Below are 23,335 nucleotides of genomic sequence, written 5' to 3' on the forward strand. Positions count from 1 at the left end.
TTTGTGTGAGCCCAGCTGCTGTTTTGCCCTTGTACTTGGCATCTTCCCATCGGATGGATGGATGGATGGATGGATGGATGGATGGAAGGAAGGAAGGAAGGAAGGAAGGAAGGAAGGAAGGAAGGAAGGAAATAAGGCAGGCAGAGCAGGGCGAAGGAAGGAAGGAAGGAAGGAAGGAAGGAAGGAAGGAAGGAAGGAAGACAGCAGGGCAAAGGAAGGAAGGAAGGAAGGAAAGAAATGTAGAAGGCAGGCAGAGCAGGGCAAAGGAAGTAAGAAAGGAAGTTAGGAAGGGAGGAAGGAAGGAAAGGAAGGAGAGTTGGGCAAAGGAAGGAAGGAGAGCAGGGCAAAGGAGGAAAGGAGCAGGGCAAAAGAAGTAAGTTAGGAAGGAGGGAAAGAGAGGAAAGGAAGAGTGGGACAAAGGAAGGAAGGAGAGCAGGGCAAAGGAAGGAAGCAGGGCGAAAGAAGTAAGTTAGGAAGGAAAGAGGGAAGGAAAGGAAAGGAAGAGTGGGGCAAAAGAAGGAAGGAGAGCAGGGTGAAGGAAGGAAGGAGAGCAGGGCAAAGGAAGGAAGGAAGGAAGGAAGGAAGGAAGGACAGTAGGGAGAAGGAAGGAAGGAGAGCAGGGCAAAGGAAGGAAGGACAGTAGGGCAAAGGAAGGAAGGAAGAAGAGCAGGGTGAAGGAAGGAAGGACAGCAGGGCAAAGGAAGGAAGGAAGGAAGATTAGCAGAACTGTTGTCAATTTTACCTGGATAATATTGATAGGCAAAAGATCCATCGTTTCACTATTCTAACAATAAAAAACCTTGAGATGTCCACCAGTGACACGGGAAACAAATAATCGCAACTCTTGTATAACAGTCGCTGAGGCTCATCCTCCACATTCTTTCAGAAGAGGCAGCCAGCCTAGCAGCCCAGAATAAATCACCCTGGAGGGCAGCAACTGGTGACAGAAAGGAGGGAGCATTCCTGCCACAATATACATTTGCCACCTGGAGATGATGCATTGTTTCTACCACACCGGGTCAAAAAAACCAGCCACATTTGATGCACAGCAGGAGGAGAGGAAGAAGGGAGGTTATTTTGGCTGTAGGCTAGTGGCAGGTAAAAGCACTTAAGCTGGTGGCCTTGAGAAGCACTTCATCTGAACTTATACCAGGACAACCTGGTAGAGCAGATCAGCCGGGAGTCCATTTCATTCAGCTAAAACATCCTCTAAATCGCATGGAGCTCAAACTCCCAGAATTCCCCAGCTGGGCTGGCTGGCTGGGGGAATTCTGGGAATTGAAGTCCACATGCCTTAAAGTTGCCAGGGTTGGAGACCCCTGCTGTATGGAAAAAAATAGGAGTGTCCTTTTCAAGACTCTAAGCTCCTCTTGCCTCTAGAAAGCTTCAGTTTGAACAAAATAGCAGAACCCAGTTAGATAGCTTCTTCCTTAAATTTTAATGGTCTTTTTTTTTTTTTTATACAAATACTGTACATGAGCATTTCTTTGACTAATAAGCAAGTACTGGAGTGCATAACACCAGATAAGTCACTTGAAGGCAAAATCACAACACTGCGTCTGACTTATTTTGACCACGTGATGCTGGGAAATCCACTGGAGAAAGCAATTACGTTGGGAAGAGTTAGCAGTGAAAGGAAAACAGACCATCAAAGAACACGGTTGCTGGATACCATCAAACTGACACCAGCCAGAGCATAGAAAAACTCAAAGAAGTAATGCAAGACGGGAAGATGGGGAGAGACGGGAAGATGGGGAGAGACGTAGAATCAGCAGGAGTTGAAGGGGTAGCATCATCACAGCATCTCTTGTGCACCTCCTGCTGGCCGAGAAGAAATTAAATTGAATTCCCTTCATCCTTCAGAAACTCTTGTCTTAATTGTATGATAAAGACAGAACAGCTAAGTTAATTTGGCAGGACAAACCTTATTGTTTGACATCAACAAGCTAAAGCAAGAGTTTTTTATATATATAAAGCTTATATCTTATAAGAGGAAAACCTTTTTCTCCTTCCTTCCTTCCTTCCTTCCTTCCTTCCTTCTTTCCTTCCTTCCTTCCTTCCTTCCTTCCTTCCTTCCTTCCTATTTCCCAGAATCCGGTGCACAAATGTTTTGGCCTTTCTTCCCCATACTCAACGCATCTTTCAGCTCTTGTATAATTCCAGCCAAATAAACCATCCAGACAAGGATATATTTATTTCATGATGCTTATAGAAGGGCAGAAAATCTTCCATCTCCTAGTCAGTGGTGGGATTCAAATAATTTAACCACCGGTTCTGTGTCCTAATGACCGGCTGGGGTGGGCATGGCCATGGTGGGTGTGGTCAGGGGTGTGTGACAGGCAGCACTCTGCACCTCCCTGGGAGCGAAAACAGGCTGCGGAGGGGGGGCGCCGCACACCCCCCATGCCCCGTTTTGGGTCTAGGAGGCCTCCCTGAAGCCTCCTGGGAGTGAAAACGGGCTGCAGGGGGAGCACTGCACTCCCCTGCACCCTGTTTTGGGCCTAGGAGGCCTCCCTGCACTTACCTGGGAGCCAAAATGGGGCACTCCTGGAAAGGGCAGGGTGGGAAGGGGCGGAGTCAGCCAGCAATTTAACTACCAGTTTGCCCGAACCTGAACTGGCTGAGGAGAGGTTTCAAGGACCACATTCCAGATGAGACGGGGAACAAAGTTAAAAGTGAATAGAATTGGGGATTTAAAAAAAAAAAAGACTATCGAAGTTAGCAGAGGCTTCAATTGCATATACTGTTCCCTCTGTGTCTACTCTGAAGTAAGCAAGAGCCAGACAGCAAGGAGGAACAGTATGAAGCTTGAACAAAGTAAATTTATTCATTTCACCTGTTCCACTGTTTTGGAATCTCTGATTCTTTCGGAAGGGTTCTATGGCATGATTGCAACTGTCCGTGGTAAATACGTCAGAAGCAAGAAACAAATAGCTTGTACCAGAGTGACCCAGTTTCCAGGTGTGAGATGAGGATAAACAAGATTGTTACGGCTTTATTTAGAATGATGATTACTAGGTACATGAGAATAATAGCGAGCCTGGGATGAGTTGCCTAAGTGACCACATTGAATTCCCTTCATCCTTCAGAAACTCTTGTCTTAATTGTATGATCAAGACAGAACAGCTAAGTTAATTTGGCAGGACGAACCTTATTGTTTGACATCAACAAGCCAAAGCAAGGGTTTTTTATATATAAAGCTTATATCTTATAAGAGGAAAACCTTTTTCTCCTTCCTTCCTTCCTTCCTTCCTTCCTTCCTTCCTTCCTTCCTTCCTTCCTTCCTTCCTTCCTTCCTATTTCTAACCTGGAGTACATGCATTGCTAAGTAGGAATCAATAAAGCAAATCAACAGAAAAACACAGCAGCAAACCCTAATTTCCATAATTTTCTTTAATCTCAATTTCACCTCCTGCACTTAAGTCACAAACTTTAAAAAGTGAGGTATTTAATATTTTAATATAATGAATTAAAATCCAAACTTTTTTGGATTTTATTTTTTTCCCCCAGAAACCTATTTTTACCATGCTCAAAATTCAAATCCCTTCCTTTGATTCTGGATTGCAAATTAATCTAGCTCTTGTCCAAGATACAGTGGAGCTTACACGAGTTGTTGTGCATGCAACTCATGAAATTATTGGGTTAAATATTGCTTGTTTCCCAGTTGGGCAAACTTGGCGGATTTACGAAAGTTAATTGAGACCACTAGGAAAGGCTGTAGACTGGAGTAGAAGTCAAAAAAAGTATCTCAGGAGATAAAATTAATAGAAAACTTCCAAGAAAGCTGGAAGTCATCCTCAGGAGCCGAACTCAACTCAAAGGAGACATTTATTGAAACTTGTTTGCCTTAGTATTTTGTTATTTTTCTTCTAGCATTAGCACAGCTGCTAACTGAAGTGTGTACTTTTTCTACTAGACCAACACTATATTCAACAAAATGCTTTGAATTTGTTATTTTTAAGCAATTCTTAATAACATTTCATGGGGGTGTGATGGCCTAGAAGTTAAGATGCTTGTTGATTGGAAGGTTGGCAGTTCGAGACCCAAGTATTGTGTAATCGTGTGAACTCCCATTCTTGCCCAGTTCCTACCTAGCAGTTTGAAACATGTAAATGCGAGTAGATAAATAGGTTGTCAGGGTTCCAAGTAATATACCCATAGCAACCAGAACTCCGAGGCAGGTAGATTCCTTAAAGAACAGTTTTATTGGATATATCATTTCACCGACTGGTGAAAACCGATTCTAAAGGTTCCCATGGTTTTCAACTAATTAAAAGTAAATTTTTTCCCCCACTTTCCCAAACAATCAGTCACATGGTCCAGTCAAGGTGCTGTCCGGTTGCTTGGAAACTTCACTCCTCCTCTCTTCAGCCACCTTGTGAGAATGTCCTTGGTTCTCAGGGGAAACTATTTTGTTTTGGCTACAAAATGGCTTGTCAGGCAGCTTCAGAGTTGACATAGGTACCCACTTTGATGGGAAGGTAACAGCTTCTGTGCACCTTTGACATGTAGCAATCCTGGCCACGTGACCACAGAAGTGTCTTCCAACAATGTTGGCTCCCTTGGCTAGGAAACAGAGATGAGCACTGCCCCATTGAGGCAAATGCAACTGGACAGGGAAAACTTTTACCTTGAAAAACATGTCATTATTTTCGAGAGAACTGCTGTTGTTTCAGTATGCCACGTTTGTTTTCTTAAACTGGAAAGTTATTCTCATATTTAGCAAATGAACGGATGCTGAGGAAGTGCTATAATCTTCGTCAGCCAGCAGTTTCAGCTACATTGTGAATACACAATAGTGGTCCTCTTTAAACCCAAAACCTCTCGTGTACAAACTAACGATAATTTTGCGACGGATGCCGTATAAACTTGACTGCATGTAATTTCCAATCTCTGCATTGGGATGTTTTGTGGGCACTTGACGTTTGCTTTTTTTAAATTACTTTGCGCTGAGTTGTCCTTTCAGGATTGCAAACCCCCCTCCCCCTTTCCATTTTGCTTACTAATGAAGCCCAGCTACTAAAACCTATTATCCTGTGCATGAGAATATCGGTTTGGCTCGGCCGGTTTGATTCCTTGATTCCTCAGATTCCTATTCCTTCCTCGTTTCCTGCTCCACAGCCGTGGGCTCAAACTGCCCAGCCATTCTCGGTCCCTTCCCCTGGCTTCCTCAAGCTTGAACCTTGGCCTGTCTTCCTAAACTGCCAGATTAACCCCTTCTTGCCTTCCTTCTCTCCTTCCTCTGCCTCTCTCTCCTAGCCGATTCTTCCACCAGCCTTAACCTTGAGCGATCAGCTCTCGCTCGAAAGCGGTTTACATTACAAGGCCTTTCCAACCGCAGAGCCCTACCCAAAGGTAAACGCCTCCACGCCTGTCTTCCATTCCATTTCGCCATCCGCCATCGCTGCTGCGGCTTCATTCCCATCCCTCACGCACTGCAGTAAAGTTTTCTTTTCCGACAGCCATTCCTTCCGTTTGTGCTGGTTGTGCATCCGTGCCTTTCACAGAATGTGCTGATAACATGCATGGAGTGAACAGGGGGTGTTTCCCCAGCGCCCCCCCAGGTGTGGAGGTAAGCCTTATGGCTTACCTTACCTTCCATAATTATGTTATGGAAACATTACCATATCTGGGCTGTAAAAATCAATGTAACCACTAGATGGCAGCAAATAATTCCATATTTAAGGATCTCACTGCCACCTGTTGGTGAGCGTCTGGCATTTTTTGCGGCTAAGTTGTTCTTGTGAATATATTTTATAAGCCCTCCTGGCCATCAATTTAGCCATAAAATGTGTCTTTCTTAGTGATTTGGCATCACAGCAATCCGGTAGATTCTATAAGATGTTACGAATCAAGAATGAGGACAATTCTACTTGAAGCCCACATCGTCTGAAGGGCACCGAGGGTGGGCAGAATTGCTTTTCAATTTATTTATTCATTTTTTTGCATGTTTCTACCTCATCCTTAACCTGCATCTATCTGCTCTCCCAGATCCAGAGTCTAAAGAGAGAGACGTTCCCCGTCGCTTTTCCTTAGCTTCCTCCATCAACTCCACAACTAACACATCTTCTCTAACTAAAGGTATGGACACACTAACTAACCCATTAGTTCAGTGGTGGGCAAATATGGCCCCTTTATGACTTGTGGACTTCAACTCCCAGAATTCCTGAGCCAGCTTGGCTGTCTCAGGAATTCTGGGAGTTGAAGTCCACAGGTTGTAAAAGGGCCACAGTTGCTCACCCCTGCGTTAATTGCTTAATTTCCTGTATGTAAATTGCTGCAAATACTGCTAAAATTATACAATAGAGCTGGTGTTACACCTTGTAAGGCTCAGAGAAATGGGCCATTGTAGTAGCAAGAGTTTTAGTATTGGAATAACACTGCCATTTGTGTAGTTGCGCCAACAGATTAATACCCCAATGAAGGAACTCTACTTGCTAAATAGGTAGTCCTTGTCTTATGACCTCAATTGGGACCAGAATTTTTTGTTGCTAAGCACGGCAGTTCTTAAGTAAGCTGCACCTGATTTTACGAACTTTTTTTGCCATAGTCATTAAGTGAATCGTATAGGGTTTCCTGCCTGAGCAGGGGGTTGGACTAGAAGACCTCCAAGGTCCCTTCCAACTCTGTTGTTTTGTTCTGTCTCAATTGTTCAGTGTATCATTGTGGTTGTTAAGCAAATCTACCTTTCCCCGTTGACTTTGCTTATTGGAAACCCCCTAAAAAGGTCACAAATAGCCACCACGGAACCGCAGAGACCCTGCAACCATTGTAAATGCACGCCTGTTGCCAAGTGCCCAAATTTTGATCTCGTGGCCATGGGGATGCTGTAAAGGTTGTAAGTACGGTTACAACCGGTTGTAAGTCGTATTTTTCAGTGCTGTTTTAACATTGAATGGTCACTAAATGAATGGTTTTAAGGCGAGGACTACCTCTAATGCTATGATATAATCTTCTGATACGAATCAAACCTGGGGGGGGGGGGGGAGAAAGAAATTCTTTGATTTTGGTGCAGAATTCTGTATTTGAACATGTTGATTGGTTGGGTCTTACGACAGCCATAAAAAATGCTTCCTCTTCCAAACACAACTTTGCAAATGTTTGATCAGTTTTCTATGCATCTCCAGCCTCTTGTGAGATGTCAGTCAGTTAGAAAAACAAATGGAAAGTATTGTAAACCTACCAATTAATATTCTGGATACACCGAAAGGCGACGAAGGGAGACGAAAACCAAGGGCCAAGTTTGTAATATTGCATGGAAAACCTTTGGATTACCAAAATATTAGTTTCCCTTGGAAACCTGTGATTCAGTTTCTGTCATGATACTCAGCATGTTATCAATACTTAACTGAGTTTAGTGGGTCTCTGAAGTTAAGTGGGGGTCATCCCGGTTAACCCTTGGATGGGTAAATTCCAGAAAAATCCCAGGGCTCTTAGTTTAGAGTGGCAAATAAAAAACACATCAAGTTTTTCAGAAGAGTTGCTGACAGAGATAATTGCATGAAATTACCAAGTGTGAGATGGATGCAATTACCAAGAGCCGAGTTTGACTCAAGGACATCTTTATTATCCTAGGTCCGTGATGGGGAACCTAGGGCACGTGTGCCACAGGTGGCACGGGGAGCCATATTAGTGGGCACGCCAGCTCAGCTCTGGGGCGCATGCGCGCACCGGACAGCTGATTTTCGGGCCTTCTGGGCCCACCAGAAGTAGCGAAACAGGCTGTTTCCTGCCTCTGGAGGGCCTGGGGGGGTGGGGAAGGCCCGTTTTTCTTTCTTACCTGGCTCCAGATCCTCTCTATTTATCTGGGAAGGGCGAAAACAGCCTTTCCCTCTCCCTTGGAGGCCCTACGGAGGCTGAAAGGGCCCATTTCCCAACTCCCAGTGGGACAGGAAGTGACTTTTTTTCTGTCCCCAGCCTCCAGAGACTCCTAGAGAGGCTCCTACAGACTCCTAGAGAGACTCCTAGAAACTCCTAGAGAGGTTCTGGAGGCTGGGGACAGCAAAAAACATCACTTCCTGTCCCACCGAGAGTTGGGAAATGGGCCCTTTCAGCCTCCGTAGAGCCTCCAAGGGAGTGGGAAAGGCTGTTTTCGACCTTCCCAGATCCATAGAAAGGATCTGGAATCAGGTAAGAAAGAAAAACGGGCCTACCAGGCCATCATGTGCCAGGAGCGGGGGTGGGTGGGGTTGCGTGTGCATGCGCGTGGGCACGTGCATGCGTGACCCTCCCCCTGCCCCCCCTCTCCTGGCACGCGATGGCAAAAAGGTTAGCCATCACTGTCCTAGGTTATATATCTGACTAAAAACATGGTAATGCAATATTTTATGTAAGTCAGGGGTGTCAAACTCAAGGCCCGCAGGCCAGATCCCATGGCTAGGTCTGGCCCACAGAGCTGCCCTTGAGACAGCGAAGGACCGGCCCCCGGCGCCTCAGCTCTGGCCCAGGCCAGCCAGGCCAGCCAGGCGCTAATCTGTAACTTGATGGCTGCCATCCAGGCTGGAACACAGTCAGCCTTAGAAGGAAGGAAAAAGATGGGAATGAGAAGGAGAGAAGGACAGAGGGGAGGGAGAGAGGGAGGAAGGAGGGAGGGAGGGAGATGGGAATGAGAAGGAGGGAGGTAGGGAAGCTGGCCACGCCTACCCCGGTCACATCCACCCAGCCCCCAAGCTTAACCACAACCCTGATGCGGCCCTCAATGAAACAAGAGTTTGACACCTCTGATGTAAATCAACATTTACGCACTTTCCACCGTGCCCTCAAGACTTTTTTATTCCAACAAGTTGGGCTGGCCTAACTTTTTTAATTGCTTAATTTTAATTTGTTTTTAAAAATGGGGTGTTTTAATTAGTATGGGCCAAATTTGTTTAATATGTTTTAAATTGTTTTTTAAATTTTATATTGTATGTGTTTTATTTTGACTGTTCACCGCCCTGAGTCCTACGGGAGAAGGGCGGTATATAAATCCAAATAAACTAAACTAAACTAAACTAAACAAACTTTAATCGCTAAGGGGGAAAAAACTAAGGGGAAATTTAATATCTATCAATACAAAAATGTATTCTTATGGTCAACATAATATTTAGAGGCTCTGTTGTCCTATCCATTTTTAACTTCAATTTTCTACAGTCGGAGAGAATACAGAGACAGAATTTCATGCGCTGGAATCACGATTACTTAGCTAAAGTTTAATGCGCACAGAAACTCATCTAGACGGGCATGAAATGTAATAATTCTTAAAACATTAAGAGAGGAGATCAGTCTGAGCCCAAGCCTATATAGGAATCCTATGGTTCTTTCAATAATCAGAAATAATTTATAAAAACGAAGCATTGGGTAAATTTGCTGCTGATCTCACAACATTGTGCTTCTTCCATCAGCTGCTAAGCCCTTTTAGAATAGAATAGAATAGAATAGAATAGAATAGAATAGAATAGAATAGAATAGAATAGAATAGAATAGAATAGAATAGAATTTTTATTGGCCAAGTATGATTGGACACACAAGGAATTTGTCTTGATGCATACGCTCTCAGTGTACATAAAAAGAAAAGATACATTCGTCAAGAATCATAAGGTACAACACTTAATGATAGTCATAGGGAACAAATAAGCAATCAGGAAACAATATCAATATAAATCGTAAGAATACCAGCAATAAGGTTATAAGTGGGAGGAGATGGGTGATGGGAACGATGAGAAGATTAATAGTAGTGCAGACTTAGTAAATAGTTTGACAGTGTTGAGGGAATTATTTGTTTAGCAGAGTGATGGCGTTTAGGGAAAAACTGTTATTGTGTCTAGTTGTTCTGGTGTGCAATACTCTATAGTGTCGTTTTGAGGGTAGGAGTTGAAACAATTTATGTCCAAGATGCGAGGGATCTGTAAATATTTTTTGACTCGTGCGGTATACAGGTCCTCAGTGAAAAGCAGGTTGGTAGCAACTGTTTTTCCAAGCCAAGCGAGCAGGCCCGGCATCATCTAACTGTATTTCCAATCTTTATTATCTACAAACTTCACACAGGTCCCCTTGTTCCTGCGGTTAAAGTCAAGAGGCACGAAATCAAAAGCGACCCAACTCCTTTCGGTTTTGAAGGTACAGCTCCCGAATCCATGCATGTTGTTGACTTGTAGATTGTCCTTTCTCACATCACCCACTAACATTTCAAACCATTCTCTGAATCGCCATATCAAGATGAGCTTAGTTGGTTGTCCGTCATTGTATTTATTACCCGTCATATCTATCTCTGAGCACTCAAAGGTGCTTTTTCAAGAGGCAACTGGACTTCCTTTGTTTTTCCTTGGCGACGTTTCGCTTCTCACCCGAGAACTTTCTTCACAACTGAACAAATCAATTAGTTAAATCTATATAATATTATTTTTTTAAGGCACTCAGTCACAGTTCTACTTCTCCTGTCTCCTTACCTGTTATTGTTTTGACGTGAAACTCTAAAATGACATGATCAAAGGCAGCCTTACAGCCTACAAAATATCTATTTTTGTTCACGGTTCAATTCATTCTACTTTTATCTATTCTTAATCTTCTCCATCTCCATCGGTCATATTTGAACAAATGCAGCTCTGCCTTCATCTGTCTTTGAGAATGCTAACCTCTAGTGGCTTTGACTGCATGCTTACCTGTTGCGTCAATCTTTTTACCTGTGCTGTGCTTGGTTGATGCTAATCTTGTTTTATTTGCTAATCAGTAATCACACGAAATGTCTTGGCAGTCCTACTGTGACTTATTAACTGCATGCTTTCCACGTTCAAATAGCATTGGCATGTAACCTCTGTCAGACTTTATATTTTCTTTTAAATCCAAAAATGTAAAAATTATAGCATTCACTTAGTGTGGAAGAGGATATAAAATTATTCCGGGCGCAGGAGAATTTTAATATCACTGCTCCCTCTAGTGGTAGGAAAATTCTGTTTGTGACACCTCAAGTCTCTATGAAAATGTCAGATGCCTATCTCAGGGCTGTCAAACTCGTGGTCCGTGGGCCTGATGCGCTGGCCACACCTACACCCGGTTTAGCAAAGGGGAAAAAAGTCACAATACGTCACGTGACGAAACCATGGCGATGTGAGTGTGACACCCCTGCTCTAGATTTTTTGCGACTCCTGGCCTTTCCGTAGTTTGATTTATCATATTTTTCGGAGTATAAGACGCACGTTTTTCCTTCCTAAAAGGAGGTGAAATGTAGCCCCACCCACCCACTGGCCCCCACCCTTTGGCCTGTGCCTCGTAGCAGTTACCTCCTTGCAAGCAAACAGCAAGAAAATCAGCTCCTTTCAGCTTCAGCATAGCCTAATTAGCACAAGTTGATTGGATCGGCCTCCCGACTCTCAGCTGATTTGCTCTCAGCTGTTTTGCACAGGGCTCTGCTGCTTGCTGCAAAGAGATAAATTGCTGGAGCAGATTTTTTTTTTCCTTGTGCTAATCAAGCTATGCTGAAAACAAAAATGAAAGTAAAGCAGACTGCTGTTTGCTGCAACGTGGCAAAATTGCTCAGAGGCAAAGGAAGATTTCTTTTTCTTCTTTTCCTCACCAAAAAAGGTAGGTGCGTCTTATACTCTGAAAAATACGGTAACCATGACACCATTCCCAGACAATAGGATGGCTCTCCCATGTGTCCATAATAATACCTTTATCTTGATCCCAGTCCACAGGTGAGATAGACTTACAGGTAGTCCTCAACTTACGACCCCAGTTAAGACCAATTATTGCTAAGCGAGACAGCTGTTAAGCGACTTTTGCCTCCTTTTTTGCCACAATTTTGCCACAATTTTGCCACAATTAGGGGACACGGTGGCTCAGTGGCTAAGACACTGAGCTTGTTGATCAAAAGGTCGGAAGTTCAGCAGTTCGAATCCCTAGTGCCGCATAACTGGGTGAGCTCCTGTTACTTGTCCCAGCTTCTGCCAACCTAGCAGTTCGAAAGCACGTAAAAAAAAAATGCAAGTAGAAAAATAGGGACCACCTTTGGTGGAAAGGTAACAGTGTTCCATGTGCCTTTGGCGTTTAATCATGCCGGCCACATGACCATCGAGACATCTTTAGACAGCGCTGGTCATACGTGTGAAATATGGTCCTAAGTCACATGTTTCAATGCAGTTGTAATGGTCACTAAATGAACTTTTGTAAATCGAGGACTACTTGTATACCGCTTCATAGTGCTTTAACCCCTCTCTAAGCGATTTACAGAGTCAGCATATTTGCCCCCAGCAATCTGGGTCCTCATTTTACCGATCTCGGAAGGATGGAAGGCTGAGTCAACCTTGAGCCGGTCAGAATCGAACTGCCAAACTGCTGGCAGCCGGCAGACAACAGAAGTAGGCTTCAGTACTGCATTCTAACAACTGCGCCACCACAGCTCTTAGTAATACAGTCCTTCAATGTTAAGTTCTAAATAAACTCATACAACATGCATTGGCCCAGTTGGGGAACAGCTTTTTAAAATGTTCTGAGGAAATTTAGAAGCAATTGGCAGAACCTTCTCTAAAAATATCGCAGTCCACTCCCCTCTTAATGTGACTGCCAAGGGCAGCTGGTCTTGCTTTCCAATTTGTCAATGTATATAGCAAAGACACCAATAGGTGAGGCTTCGGTTACGTAGCTGAGGCTGCCATCTTGATTTTGTTGATGTTCTATCTAACAGTCTCCACTGATCCAAAGTAAGGGGTCCTGAGGAGACCTGTTTTCCTTAACACAACCTTTGATCTTTGTCAAGGAAAGTTTGCATGCTCGCCATTTCATCTTTAAGATGGCCGCCAACCAGCATTTTTAAAATTATAGAATACTCTGCTTCCTATCCCAGATGCCTTTGAAAGCACCCTCTTGGCTCAAGCTAACTCCAACGCCGTTTCCTCTGCAAGAATGGTACCCAGATCAGCTTCACAGACAGGTAAAAAGAAATCAAGAGTATTCTTTTTAAGATCAGATGCTCATGCGCTTGAGAACATCTTTGGAGAAAAAAAGGATCTGGTATGGAGAAAATTTATCTGGGTTAGCCCTATGAAATGGACTGAAACTCTTTTACACAACAAGAAGCCCTAGATTCTTAAATATAGTCTCAAAACTTGACTGAGGTTTGTGCCAGAAGCCTCTTGATTGATTAAAGCATGAAAAAAATCATTTTTATTTTCTATTGACCATCTAAACTTTTTTTCTACCTTCGACTTCAGTTGTATTTATCCATCCTCTGTTTTCTTTCTCCCTGTTTTGAAAATCATAAACTCTTCAGAGGGTTGACTTAGCTATGTTGCTTCGTGAGTCCAGTTGATTCCTGGTGACTTCATGGACACAGGGCAGTTTTCTTGGCAACGCTGCTGAAATTGTTGCCTATTGTCTTCTTCTGGGATGTTTTTTTTTTCCCCCAACTTCCCAGGGATGCCCACAGTCTCTGGGGCTCTCCAGAGGTCTCCCGTCCAAATATTAACAACTGGCCGAGCCCAAAAATGGTCAAGCAAAGGTTGTCTCTTTCAGAACACACCTCATGCATTGCTGATATTCTCATCATGTTGTCATGATTAAAAGAGTCCAGAGAAGGTCTATACTCCAGTGATTCGAGTCCTACTGTCGTGTGGCGGTGTGAGCTCCCATCACGTGCCTCAGCTCCTGCCAACCTAGCAGTTCAAAAGCATGTAAATGCAAGTAGATAAATAGGTACCACTTTGGTGGGAAGTTCCCAATGTTCCGTGTTTCACCATACACTTTACACTGCAGCATGATGACATGCTGGCCAGATGATTGTGGAAATGTCTTTGAACAGCACTGGCTCACCAGCTTAAAGAAATGGAGATGAATAAAATCTGTTAGAGTTTGTTGCAGCACACACAATCAGACAATTCAGCAGGATTCAAAACTTCTTTATATATATAATAACACATAAGGCAAATATATAATACCTATGCTGGTTTTTCCAACGTGGTAGAAAGAAAAGATTGTAAGTAGGTACAAACAGAGGCCAGGGACAGCAAGAGACAAGACTCCTCCTATATACAGAACAGTTGAGCTAAGCCATGCCCAGGCTCCTAGTTATCTGAACCACCAAACAGCCCCCATTGGCTGATCTTGCTGCTATGCCTATTCCAACTCATGAACTCTTATACACTGACAAAATCCACAGGGATTCCTTTACGTTTTGTCATGATTATGATTTTCAGAAGAAATACCTGTTTTGATTCTGACACTGCAATCTTCAATAAAGCGATGCTCTCCGGGTGTGTTTAACTGTCTGACTGAGCCAATACCGTACAGGACGCGATCCCACTTTTAAATCATCTCTTCTTCCAAAAATCCCTAAATATTATATATCGCGTGTCTTAGAAGCTGACTGTCAACTGTCTAATATTGATGGACTGGCACTTTTTAGAAAAAACAATCTTCTAAACAAAAGGAACAAATTAGCATTGTATAAGATATGAATTATTTCGGTAAAGGATTACATTTAATACTTTAATAAACGCATGCATATTAGGAGAGAGAAATTGGGCTAATCTCGTTCATCAAGAACTAAAGAAATAAAAGCAGGAATGTAGCTGGACTTAGGCACTATGGCTGAGCAGCACACAGAAATCCCAGCAACCCAGGAATGCAATGCTGATTTGGGGAGTTGAATTTGGGGCTACAATTATTATTATTATTATATTTACAAGACACCTTTTATTTTATCTAAATCAAATCAAATTTGATTTGATATCTAAAACGCAACAGGAGATAATGCCAACTGTTGTGTTCTGTGTTTTTTTAATGAAGGTTGGCCGAGCAGACAGATGCCATCGCTAGATACATTTGAGGACTTCGAAGCCATCCCATCCAGCACTGAGGACCTCTCAAACTCTTCAGATCTGGATGAAGACAGCCACCCTTCTAATGTAGGTAACATCCTTCTGACCTTCGTGCAAGATCTAGACGTGTCAAAAAGACCAGTTTTACCCAATTCCGGGCTACAGGTCTATTTCCAAGATGGTTTTGGGTTGGGTGCTTCAAGGATCTTTAATAATAGAGGTAGTTCTTGCATTTGCTGGAGAAAACAATTATGTTTGGAAGAGTTAGCGGTAAAAGGAAACCAGGCGCCCAAAATTACAATGATTGGACACCATTAAAGCTGGCACAAGCCAGAGCATAGAACAACTCAACGAAATTGTGCAAGATCAGAAGATGTAAGGAGATCTGGCCCATAGAATCCCCAAGAGTTTGGCACGTCTGAATGGATAAGATCATCACCATTTCTTGCATAAAAACCACTTGCTTAACAACTGTTACGAAGTTACAATGGACTTCAAAAAAACTACTTGTGACCTGTCCTAGTACTTAACAATTGCGACACTTCCCCTCCGGTCACACGATTCTATTTCAGGTGCTTGGCAACTGGTTTGCCTTTATAACCAGTTAAACTGACACCAGGAAGGCCCAGATTCGAATCTGTGCTTAACCATGACTCCTCTCTGGGTAACTTTGAGCCAATCACTCTTTCTCAGGCCAGTCTTTGTGAGTTGTGTCCTTTAACGTGCAAATGAAATACCTTTTTGAGAACGTGTGGTAGTTGAAAACAGAAGTCTTCAAGCTTAGCAACTTTAAGACTTGTGGACTTCAACTCCCAGAAATCCTCAGCCAGACGGGAGTTGAAGTCCACAATTCTTAAAATTGCCAAGTTTGGAGACTCCTAGCCTAGAAGAATATGTGCAGTAAACTTGCTTTTAAATTGAGCTTCAGCCTCAGCGCTAAGTATAGAACATTGAGAATGTCAGAGATGTCAGCCGTGAGAGTCCAGACAAGAAAACACCTAGAAATACCAGCATTAACTTTATGCCTCTTATCTGACTGTTCTGTCCCCACTACACGTTAGTCTGTGTGTGCAGCTCAACATGCAGCTAAACCCACCTATCCTCCAATAAAACAGACCGTGTGTGTAGATCTGAATGCTTTATTGAAAGAACAGGATATGGTGAAACGGGGGAAAACAGGGATACATACAACAAGAACCAAATACAAGATAGGCAGTATTAAGTTACTGCTGAACATAACAATTAATAAATACAAGCAATTTAAATCTCACCGGCGATGCTTGTGTGGGATGTGGGTTTGTCCAGTGGTGGGATTCAGCCAGTTTGAGCCAGTTCGGGCAAACCGCTTGTTAAATTTCTGGCTGGCCCCTCCCCTCCCTGCCCCGTCCAGGGGTCCCCACGTGCCCATTTTGGCTCCCAGGTAAGTGCAGGGAGGCCTACTAGGCCCAAAACAGAGTGCGGGGGGTATGGGCACCCCCCCGTGGCCTATTTTTGCTCTCAGGGGGCTGCAGGAGGCCGAATGCTGTCTATCACACCCCCTGGTCACGCCCACCATGGCCACACCCACCCACCCAGTCATTAGGGCAGAGAACTGGTTGTTAAATTATTTGAATCCCACCACTGGGTTTGTCCTTGGATGACAATGTGCCACAGATTAAGATGGATTCTTCTTTGTGCTTCTGACTTCTCCAAATGCTAAAGAAAAATGGAGTCTGGTTTCCCAGCGTGCACTTGTTTGAGAGTGTGGCCTGATGGGTAAAATGGGTAGGATCATCTTCAAACAATATACTTGGGGCATATTTGTCTCTCCGGCCACTAGATGAGGCTAGAGGGCAACAACAATATATAAAGATCGTATGGTGTGGCATGACATCGACTATTGTCTAGTCCATGTTTTTTTCTCCTGTCCCCCAAGGTCATTCTCACATACCATTACAGAGATTAAAATGTAGTCACTGCTGTACCAAATATTTGTAGATCATTTATATTTATAATATTTTTATACCTCCTTTCTCTTTTCCTAACGTGCTTATATTAATGAACATTTGCAGTGTATCATGACATACCGTTGGCTATTTTCAGAAATAACTGTCTGTGGCTTGGTTTCATTCATTTTTAGGGATCGAATCTATACCGGGTAGAAGGGAGTTTTGATACCTGCTTCCCAGACTCCCTCACCTTAGAAGAGGGCGATCTAGTGCAGTTTATTCAGGAAGGAGAGAATGGACAATGGTAAGTAAATGATATACTTGCTCATACAATTTTTAAATCATAATTAAAAGGGAAAAAATGCTTTCCCCTGGGTTCTTGGCTGAATCTTGAAAAAACAGAAATTGAAGAAGAAGGAAGGAAGGAGTGATTGTCTGGAAGAAAAAAAATCCATCTTTAATGGTATTAGATGAATTTATAATTAACTAGCTGATAACCCGGCGTTGCCCAGGTATGTATTTATCCCAATCCTGTATTAGACAGGAAGAGCAACTTCACCCTGAGCCCTGATTTCGGCGAGAATTAAATTAGTTAAAAATGTTTTCCCTGTGCCCCCAGGAGCATCAAGTAAAATGATACCACCTTGTTGTTTTGCTAGCTGATCCATGATCATTTGGTATGCTTTTTTCTGATCTTGGTTTTATTGATCATAGCCATACATTTGTCCTCAAGAATAATCAAGACTTGTTGAAAATGTCCAGACCAAATGTAATTTCTAATGTTGGATTTTCCCCCTTACCAGAGGGAGCCTGCTTGTGGAGTACTGTGAAGCCATTATCATGGCAACTCCATTGTGCTGCACAGTAGAAGTCATTTTAAGGCAGTACAGTAGAAGCCATTTTAAGGCACAACAGGCTGTATCTTAACAGAACACACACCCGAAGGTGTGTTAGGGATGTCTTACCCCCATAGTATTTCTTTCCAGAGAGTAAGCCATCTGTGTACCAAGTTTGGTTGAAATTGCTCAAGGCATTCCAGAGTTATGTTGGAACATACATATATATATATATATATATATATATATATATATATATATATATATATATATATATATATATATATATATATAAGATTTTGGATGTGTCTCTGACCATTCCCCTACCTCTGATTGCTTTCTGCAAGAAGTATTTTTATGTGGACTAACTTTATTACAATCCTATATTAACCCAGAAAGATTGCATGCTATATACAGTACCAGCAGTGGCTGAAATGTGAAAAAAAAGGAAATTATTTTTTTTTCTCCCTCCAAACTCAGGTTAGTGAAGAAGCTAGTTTCGGAAAAAACAGACTGGATCCCATCCAGTCTGTTACAACCAGCAGAAAGTGAAACCAACAGCAGTTGTAGAATCAGTAATTCAGGTAAGCCATAGCAAAGTTTGAAAAGTTTTATGTTTCTAATTTAATTCTGCATTCCTAAGCAGTAAAAAAAATTCTGGCATATTGTTTCTTTGAGAAGACAGAGCATTGGTGAACCAGACTATTCTCATCCTATTAATGTACTCATGAATATCCCAAATTTGAGGGGATGTAGATTTTTGTTGTTGTTAGTTGCAAAGTCATGTCCGACCCATCGTGACCCCGTGGACAACGTTCCTCCAGGCCTTCCTGTCCTCTACCATCCTCTGGAGTCCATTTAACCTCACCCCTACTGCTTCAGTGACTCCATCCAACCACCTCATTCTCTGCCGTCCCCTTCTTCTTTTGCCCTCAATCGTTCCCAGTATTAGGCTCTTCTCCAGTGAGTCCTTCCTTCTCATTAAGTGGCCAAAGTATTTGAGTTTCATCTTTAGGATCTGGCCTTCTAAAGATCAGTCAGGGTTGATCTCCTCTAGGACTGACCAGTTTGATCGCCTTGCAGTCCAAGGGACTCGCAGGAGTCTTCTCCAGCACCAGAGTCCAAAGGCCTCAATTCTTTGGCACTCAGCCTTCCTTATGCTCCAACTTTCACACCCATACATTGCAACTGGGAAAACCATAGCCTTGACTATACTCACTTTTGTTGGCAGGGTGATGTCTCTGCTTTTTAGTATGCTGTCTATAACAGCTGGTCATTTGCATCCTTTTTAGAGGGTCGTTGAAGCACTTGGAGGTTTATCTGTGTCCTCAGGGTCACCTGAGTGGTGCTCCTGGTTCCTGTGGTCTGCAATTTTTTTCTCTGGAAATCCATTCCTATTCTCACACCACTCAAAGAGTGTTCATCCCTAAAGGTCTGTAGGGTTTCTCAGTCATCCAGGTCATGGTTGTCCCAAAGGTTCTTTTTTCAGGAGGCAACTGGACTTTCTTGTTTTTTCTTTGAAGACGTTTCGCTTCTCATCCAAGAAGCTTCTTCAGTTCTGACTACAGGAACCAGGAGCACTTACTCAGGTGACCCTGACAGTGGTGGGATACAATTTTTTTTTACTACCGGTTATGTGGGCGTGGCTTGGCAGGGGAAGGATACTGTAAAATATCCATTTTTATTTTATTTATTTATTTATTGTATTAGTCATATTTCTATGCCACCCATTCTCCGAGGACTCTGGGCGGCTTACACCAAAGACAGTATACTAAATAGCATATTGCCCCCTAACAATCTGGGTCCTCATTTTACCCACCTCGGAAGGATGGAAGGCTGAGTCAACCTTGAGCCGGTGAGATTTGATCCGCTGATCTGCTGAACTAGCAGTCAGCTGAAGTAGCTGCAGTACTGCACTCTAACCCACCATTCCTTCCCCACTTCAGGAGAAAGTTACTGCAAAATCCCCATTTCCTCCCGATCAGCTGGAACTCGGGATGCAGAGAATAGATGGGGGTGGGGCCACTCAGAAGCGGTATTTACTGGTTCTCCGAACTACTCAAAATTTCCGCTACCGGTTCTCCAGAACTGGTCAGAACTTGCTGAAACCCCCTCTCGATCCTGAGGACACAGATAAACCTCCAAGTGCTTCAACGACCCTCTAAAACAGAGGTCTTCAAACTTGGCAGCTTTACGACTTGTGGACTTCAACTCCCAATTCTGGGTTGTTGAAGTCCACAAGTCTTAAAGCTGCCAAGTTTGAGGACCTCTGTTCTAAAAGGATGCAAATGATCAGCTGTCTGCAAGGAATATAAATCCTTCCATTCCCCACCATCTTGCCAGAGCTGAAGAAACGTCTTGGATGAGAAGCGAAAGGTCTTCAAAAGAAAAAGAAGAAGAAAGTCCAGTTGCCTCCTAAAAAAGCCCCTATGGGACAACCATGATCTGGATGACTGAGAATCTCTACAGACTTTTTATCTCTAAAAGTTAAATCGTTATTACTGATACTCTTGGTGCATTTTCCCATTTCAGATGTCTACAGCGATACCCACAGCTCTGCATCCACAAACTCAGAAATGAAGATGGGAGAGCTGAACCGAAGTTTAACAGCTGGACAGAAAGCTGGAAGCTGAGCAGACCAGGAAACATCTCCTCAGGGTTCAACTTTTTCTGTTTACCTGCCGATGCTGGACCAAATTGCCTTTTTTTCACCCAAGCTCCAGATTTCACAATTCAATATTTTGTCAACGTGAAACACATTAAAAAAAAAAAAAAGAATCTAGTAAATTTCAAAATCGACTAAACTTCAAAGGTGTCCGAGTTACCTTAGTATTTGACAAAACACACTCATCGTATGCATTTTTATTTTTTTTTGCACTGCATTTTCGACTGTCGAAATTAGCCTAAATTAGACGGACGACAACAGTTTGGGTTGATAAACCCTCAGCTTCGGGGCGGAGTGATGGATTCTCAAAACTCAAATCACCAGATCCTCAAGGTGTCGTTCTGTTGGGCGGAATGAAAAGCGTTCGCCAGTTTGGATCAGCTGCTCAGCCACTCGTTTTCCATGGCTCGATCTAACTTACCTGCTGTTATCTCAAAGACAATCAAAACCAAGGGAGCCCCCCCAAAAAAAGTCGAAGCTGAGTGACGACGGAGAAAGTGCAATTCCTGAACCTGAGCCAACGGCCACACCTTTGCACAACAGGGAAAGGTGTCACTTGCTTTGGGTTATATGTGTAATCTTTTGTCTCTACAGGGTGTTTTGGATGCTAACTGGAAGCAAATACGTAGCGTGAAAACTCAAAAAAGGGGATGAGGAAAGGGCTTTCGTGAAGGCAATTCTGGGATGTGGCATCGACATGCCAGCTTTGTTCCCCCTCTGGAAGTTTCGCATCCAGTTCTGTCTAATGCTGCAATTCAGTGCTTTACACTTGCGTGGAATGCGTTTGGGCATTGTCCTATGCTGGGCTCTGGATTAGGATACAGAGTTTCTTCCCCACCCCAATATTTAATGAATCCCCATATAATGTCTCTCTCCCCCATAACCCCCCCCCCCAAAAAATGAGGTACTTGCAAAGGGAATGGTTGCCAAGGAGAATGTGCTGTTGCTTGAAAGTTTCTTGCCATGTCATATTTCGGGGGTGGGGGGGAAGCATTGCAGCCCTCTCAACAATATCATGAGTTTGCCATAAGTATAAAATAAAATTAGCTTGCTTCAATTTAAAAGCTCCAGAGGCTGATTAGAGAATACAGGGACCTAGTCCAACCCCCTGCTCAAGCAGAGACCCTACCCCAGTGTTGGCGAACCTTTTCAGCACTGGGTGCCAAAACGGGAGCCACACACGTGTGCCGGAAACCAGAACAGCAGGCTCCCGGTGCACATGTGTGCGCCAGGAAGATGATCTTCCGGTTTCCAGTGCGCATGCTGGTCTTTGCACATGCACAAGCGCCAGAAATCGGAAGACCAAGTGGTGTCAGGTTTCGATGTCATCTCAAATAAATTGCACTCCCAAACAATTAATCTTTGCTGAAATATTCCATTTATTGAGTACGACAGATCTGGCCCCGACTTCGTCGTAGCCGATACTAACCCTCTGACCCCCAAACCCTTCCCTTTCCGTTCCCCAATTCTCATCTTCTCATTGGCCATCTTCCAAGTCAGTCTCCCCAGCTTCTGACCTCACCCCACAGGAATGTTCCCCCCTCCCATCCCATCTCCTAGGGGATATTATCTACAGAGAAAATAAGTAGGTGAAAAGTCAAGCCTCGTCTTTTTATGGCAGCATCAGAATGCTGACAAGTGGCCGGTGGGCATGCGCGTGCAGGAAACCGGAAGATCATATTCCTGGCACCCGCATGCGCACCAGGCGGCTACTCCAGTTTCCAGCACTCCCGCACATGTGAAGACCAGCTGGCCGGCGCACCAGAACCCGGAAGAGCAACAGGCAACGACTCACATGCCCAGAGAAATGGCTCTGCGTGCCACTGCCAGCACATGTGCCAAAGGTTCACCATCACGGCCCTATCCAATACTTCTCAACCTTGGCCGCTTGAAGATATGTGGACTTCAACTCAATTTTACCCATCAGCCCATCAGTCATGCTGGCTGTGAAATTCTGGGAGTTGAAGTCCATCCATCTTCAAGCAGCCATGGTTGAGAAATACTCACTGCCCTATACTATGGCTGTCCGATCTCTCCTTAAAAACCTCCAGTTTTTTTCATTTAAACCTCCAGGCATTGCAATTTGCAGGATTCAAGGTGCACGTCAACATCAGAGGGAGGGACTTATATTGTGAAAGTATTTTGCATGAATTCTTCATTTTGACGATGAAGGGGGAAAGCTGGTTTCTACAAATCTGCCTATAGTGTAATGTTCAAAAATGTTTTTTTTTTCTGAACATAGGAATAGGATGATTGAGGAGTGCTATATAAAAATCTGATCAATCAAGAGAAATCCAAAGATTTTTCTCCAATCCCTGGAATGTGGCAACACCGCATAATCTGAAAGTTGCATTTCTGGGGTCTTAGCAATGCCTCTTGACTGGCACATCAATAGGTAGATGTGCCGCTTGAATGATTTGACTGATCTTGAATCCCACCATAAAAGCGGAATTATTTCCCGGAATAAGGCTTTGTCCTATAAGCCTATGCTAAAATGTTAGGCCAGTGGTTTTCAATCTATGAACTGCAGACTCTGGAGGGACCACAATGTCGTCAGAGTGGGGGGTCCACAAAAGCTTGAAAAAAATGTTATGATTTAAATCTTGAGTTAAGTCTTGGTGGGCCAGAAAAGGTATTTAAAGGGAGTTTGTGGGGAAAAAAAGCTTGAGAACCACTGTGTCAGGCCATTTTCCTGCTGAATTTGCAACATTACAATTTAGTTTAAGGCAGCGTTCCTCAGACTCATCGACCCCCTTCATGAAATGTTTGATCGTTTATCGACCCCTAAACATTTATTATATGAAAATAACAAATACGACTTTAATTAATAGTACTACAAATCATAATAACAGCAACAGCGGCAACTCTCTGGATAGTCGCATCAATCCTTGGGGGGGGGGTCATTACTGACCACTTTGGAACCTTGATTTAGGGCAAGGATGTCCAACTTGTTAACTTTAAAACCTGTCAACTTCAACTCCCAGAATTCCCCAGGCAGCCATGCCGCTGCAGGAATTCTGGGAGTTGAAGTTCATAGGTTGTAAAGGGGCCATCGTTGCCCACTCCTGACTAGTGGTACAGGGGAAGCCTTGCTAATGCTTTCCTGATGCAAGGGCT

The 23,335-nt window shown here is 43.4% G+C and overlaps 1 protein-coding gene across 1 annotated transcript in view; it reads left to right on the forward strand.

Annotated features, from left to right (window-relative positions):
* The window catches only part of MCF2L2 (MCF.2 cell line derived transforming sequence-like 2), a 231,445-nt gene extending 211,259 nt beyond the window's left edge, over positions 1–20,186 (forward strand). The window contains exons 27-34 of the mRNA XM_070946454.1: positions 5,260–5,355; positions 5,992–6,081; positions 10,024–10,095; positions 12,818–12,904; positions 14,758–14,876; positions 16,909–17,021; positions 18,034–18,137; positions 20,086–20,186. Of these exons, the coding sequence (XP_070802555.1) occupies positions 5,260–5,355; positions 5,992–6,081; positions 10,024–10,095; positions 12,818–12,904; positions 14,758–14,876; positions 16,909–17,021; positions 18,034–18,137; positions 20,086–20,186 (782 nt within the window). The remainder of the gene's footprint in view (positions 1–5,259; positions 5,356–5,991; positions 6,082–10,023; positions 10,096–12,817; positions 12,905–14,757; positions 14,877–16,908; positions 17,022–18,033; positions 18,138–20,085) is intronic.
* Positions 20,187–23,335: the final 3,149 nt, after the last annotated feature.

Source organism: Pituophis catenifer, unplaced genomic scaffold (assembly GCF_029215685.1).
Source record: "Pituophis catenifer annectens isolate HBS135680 unplaced genomic scaffold, rPitCat1.0.hap2 SCAF_6, whole genome shotgun sequence".
Lineage (NCBI taxonomy): Eukaryota > Metazoa > Chordata > Lepidosauria > Squamata > Colubridae > Pituophis > Pituophis catenifer.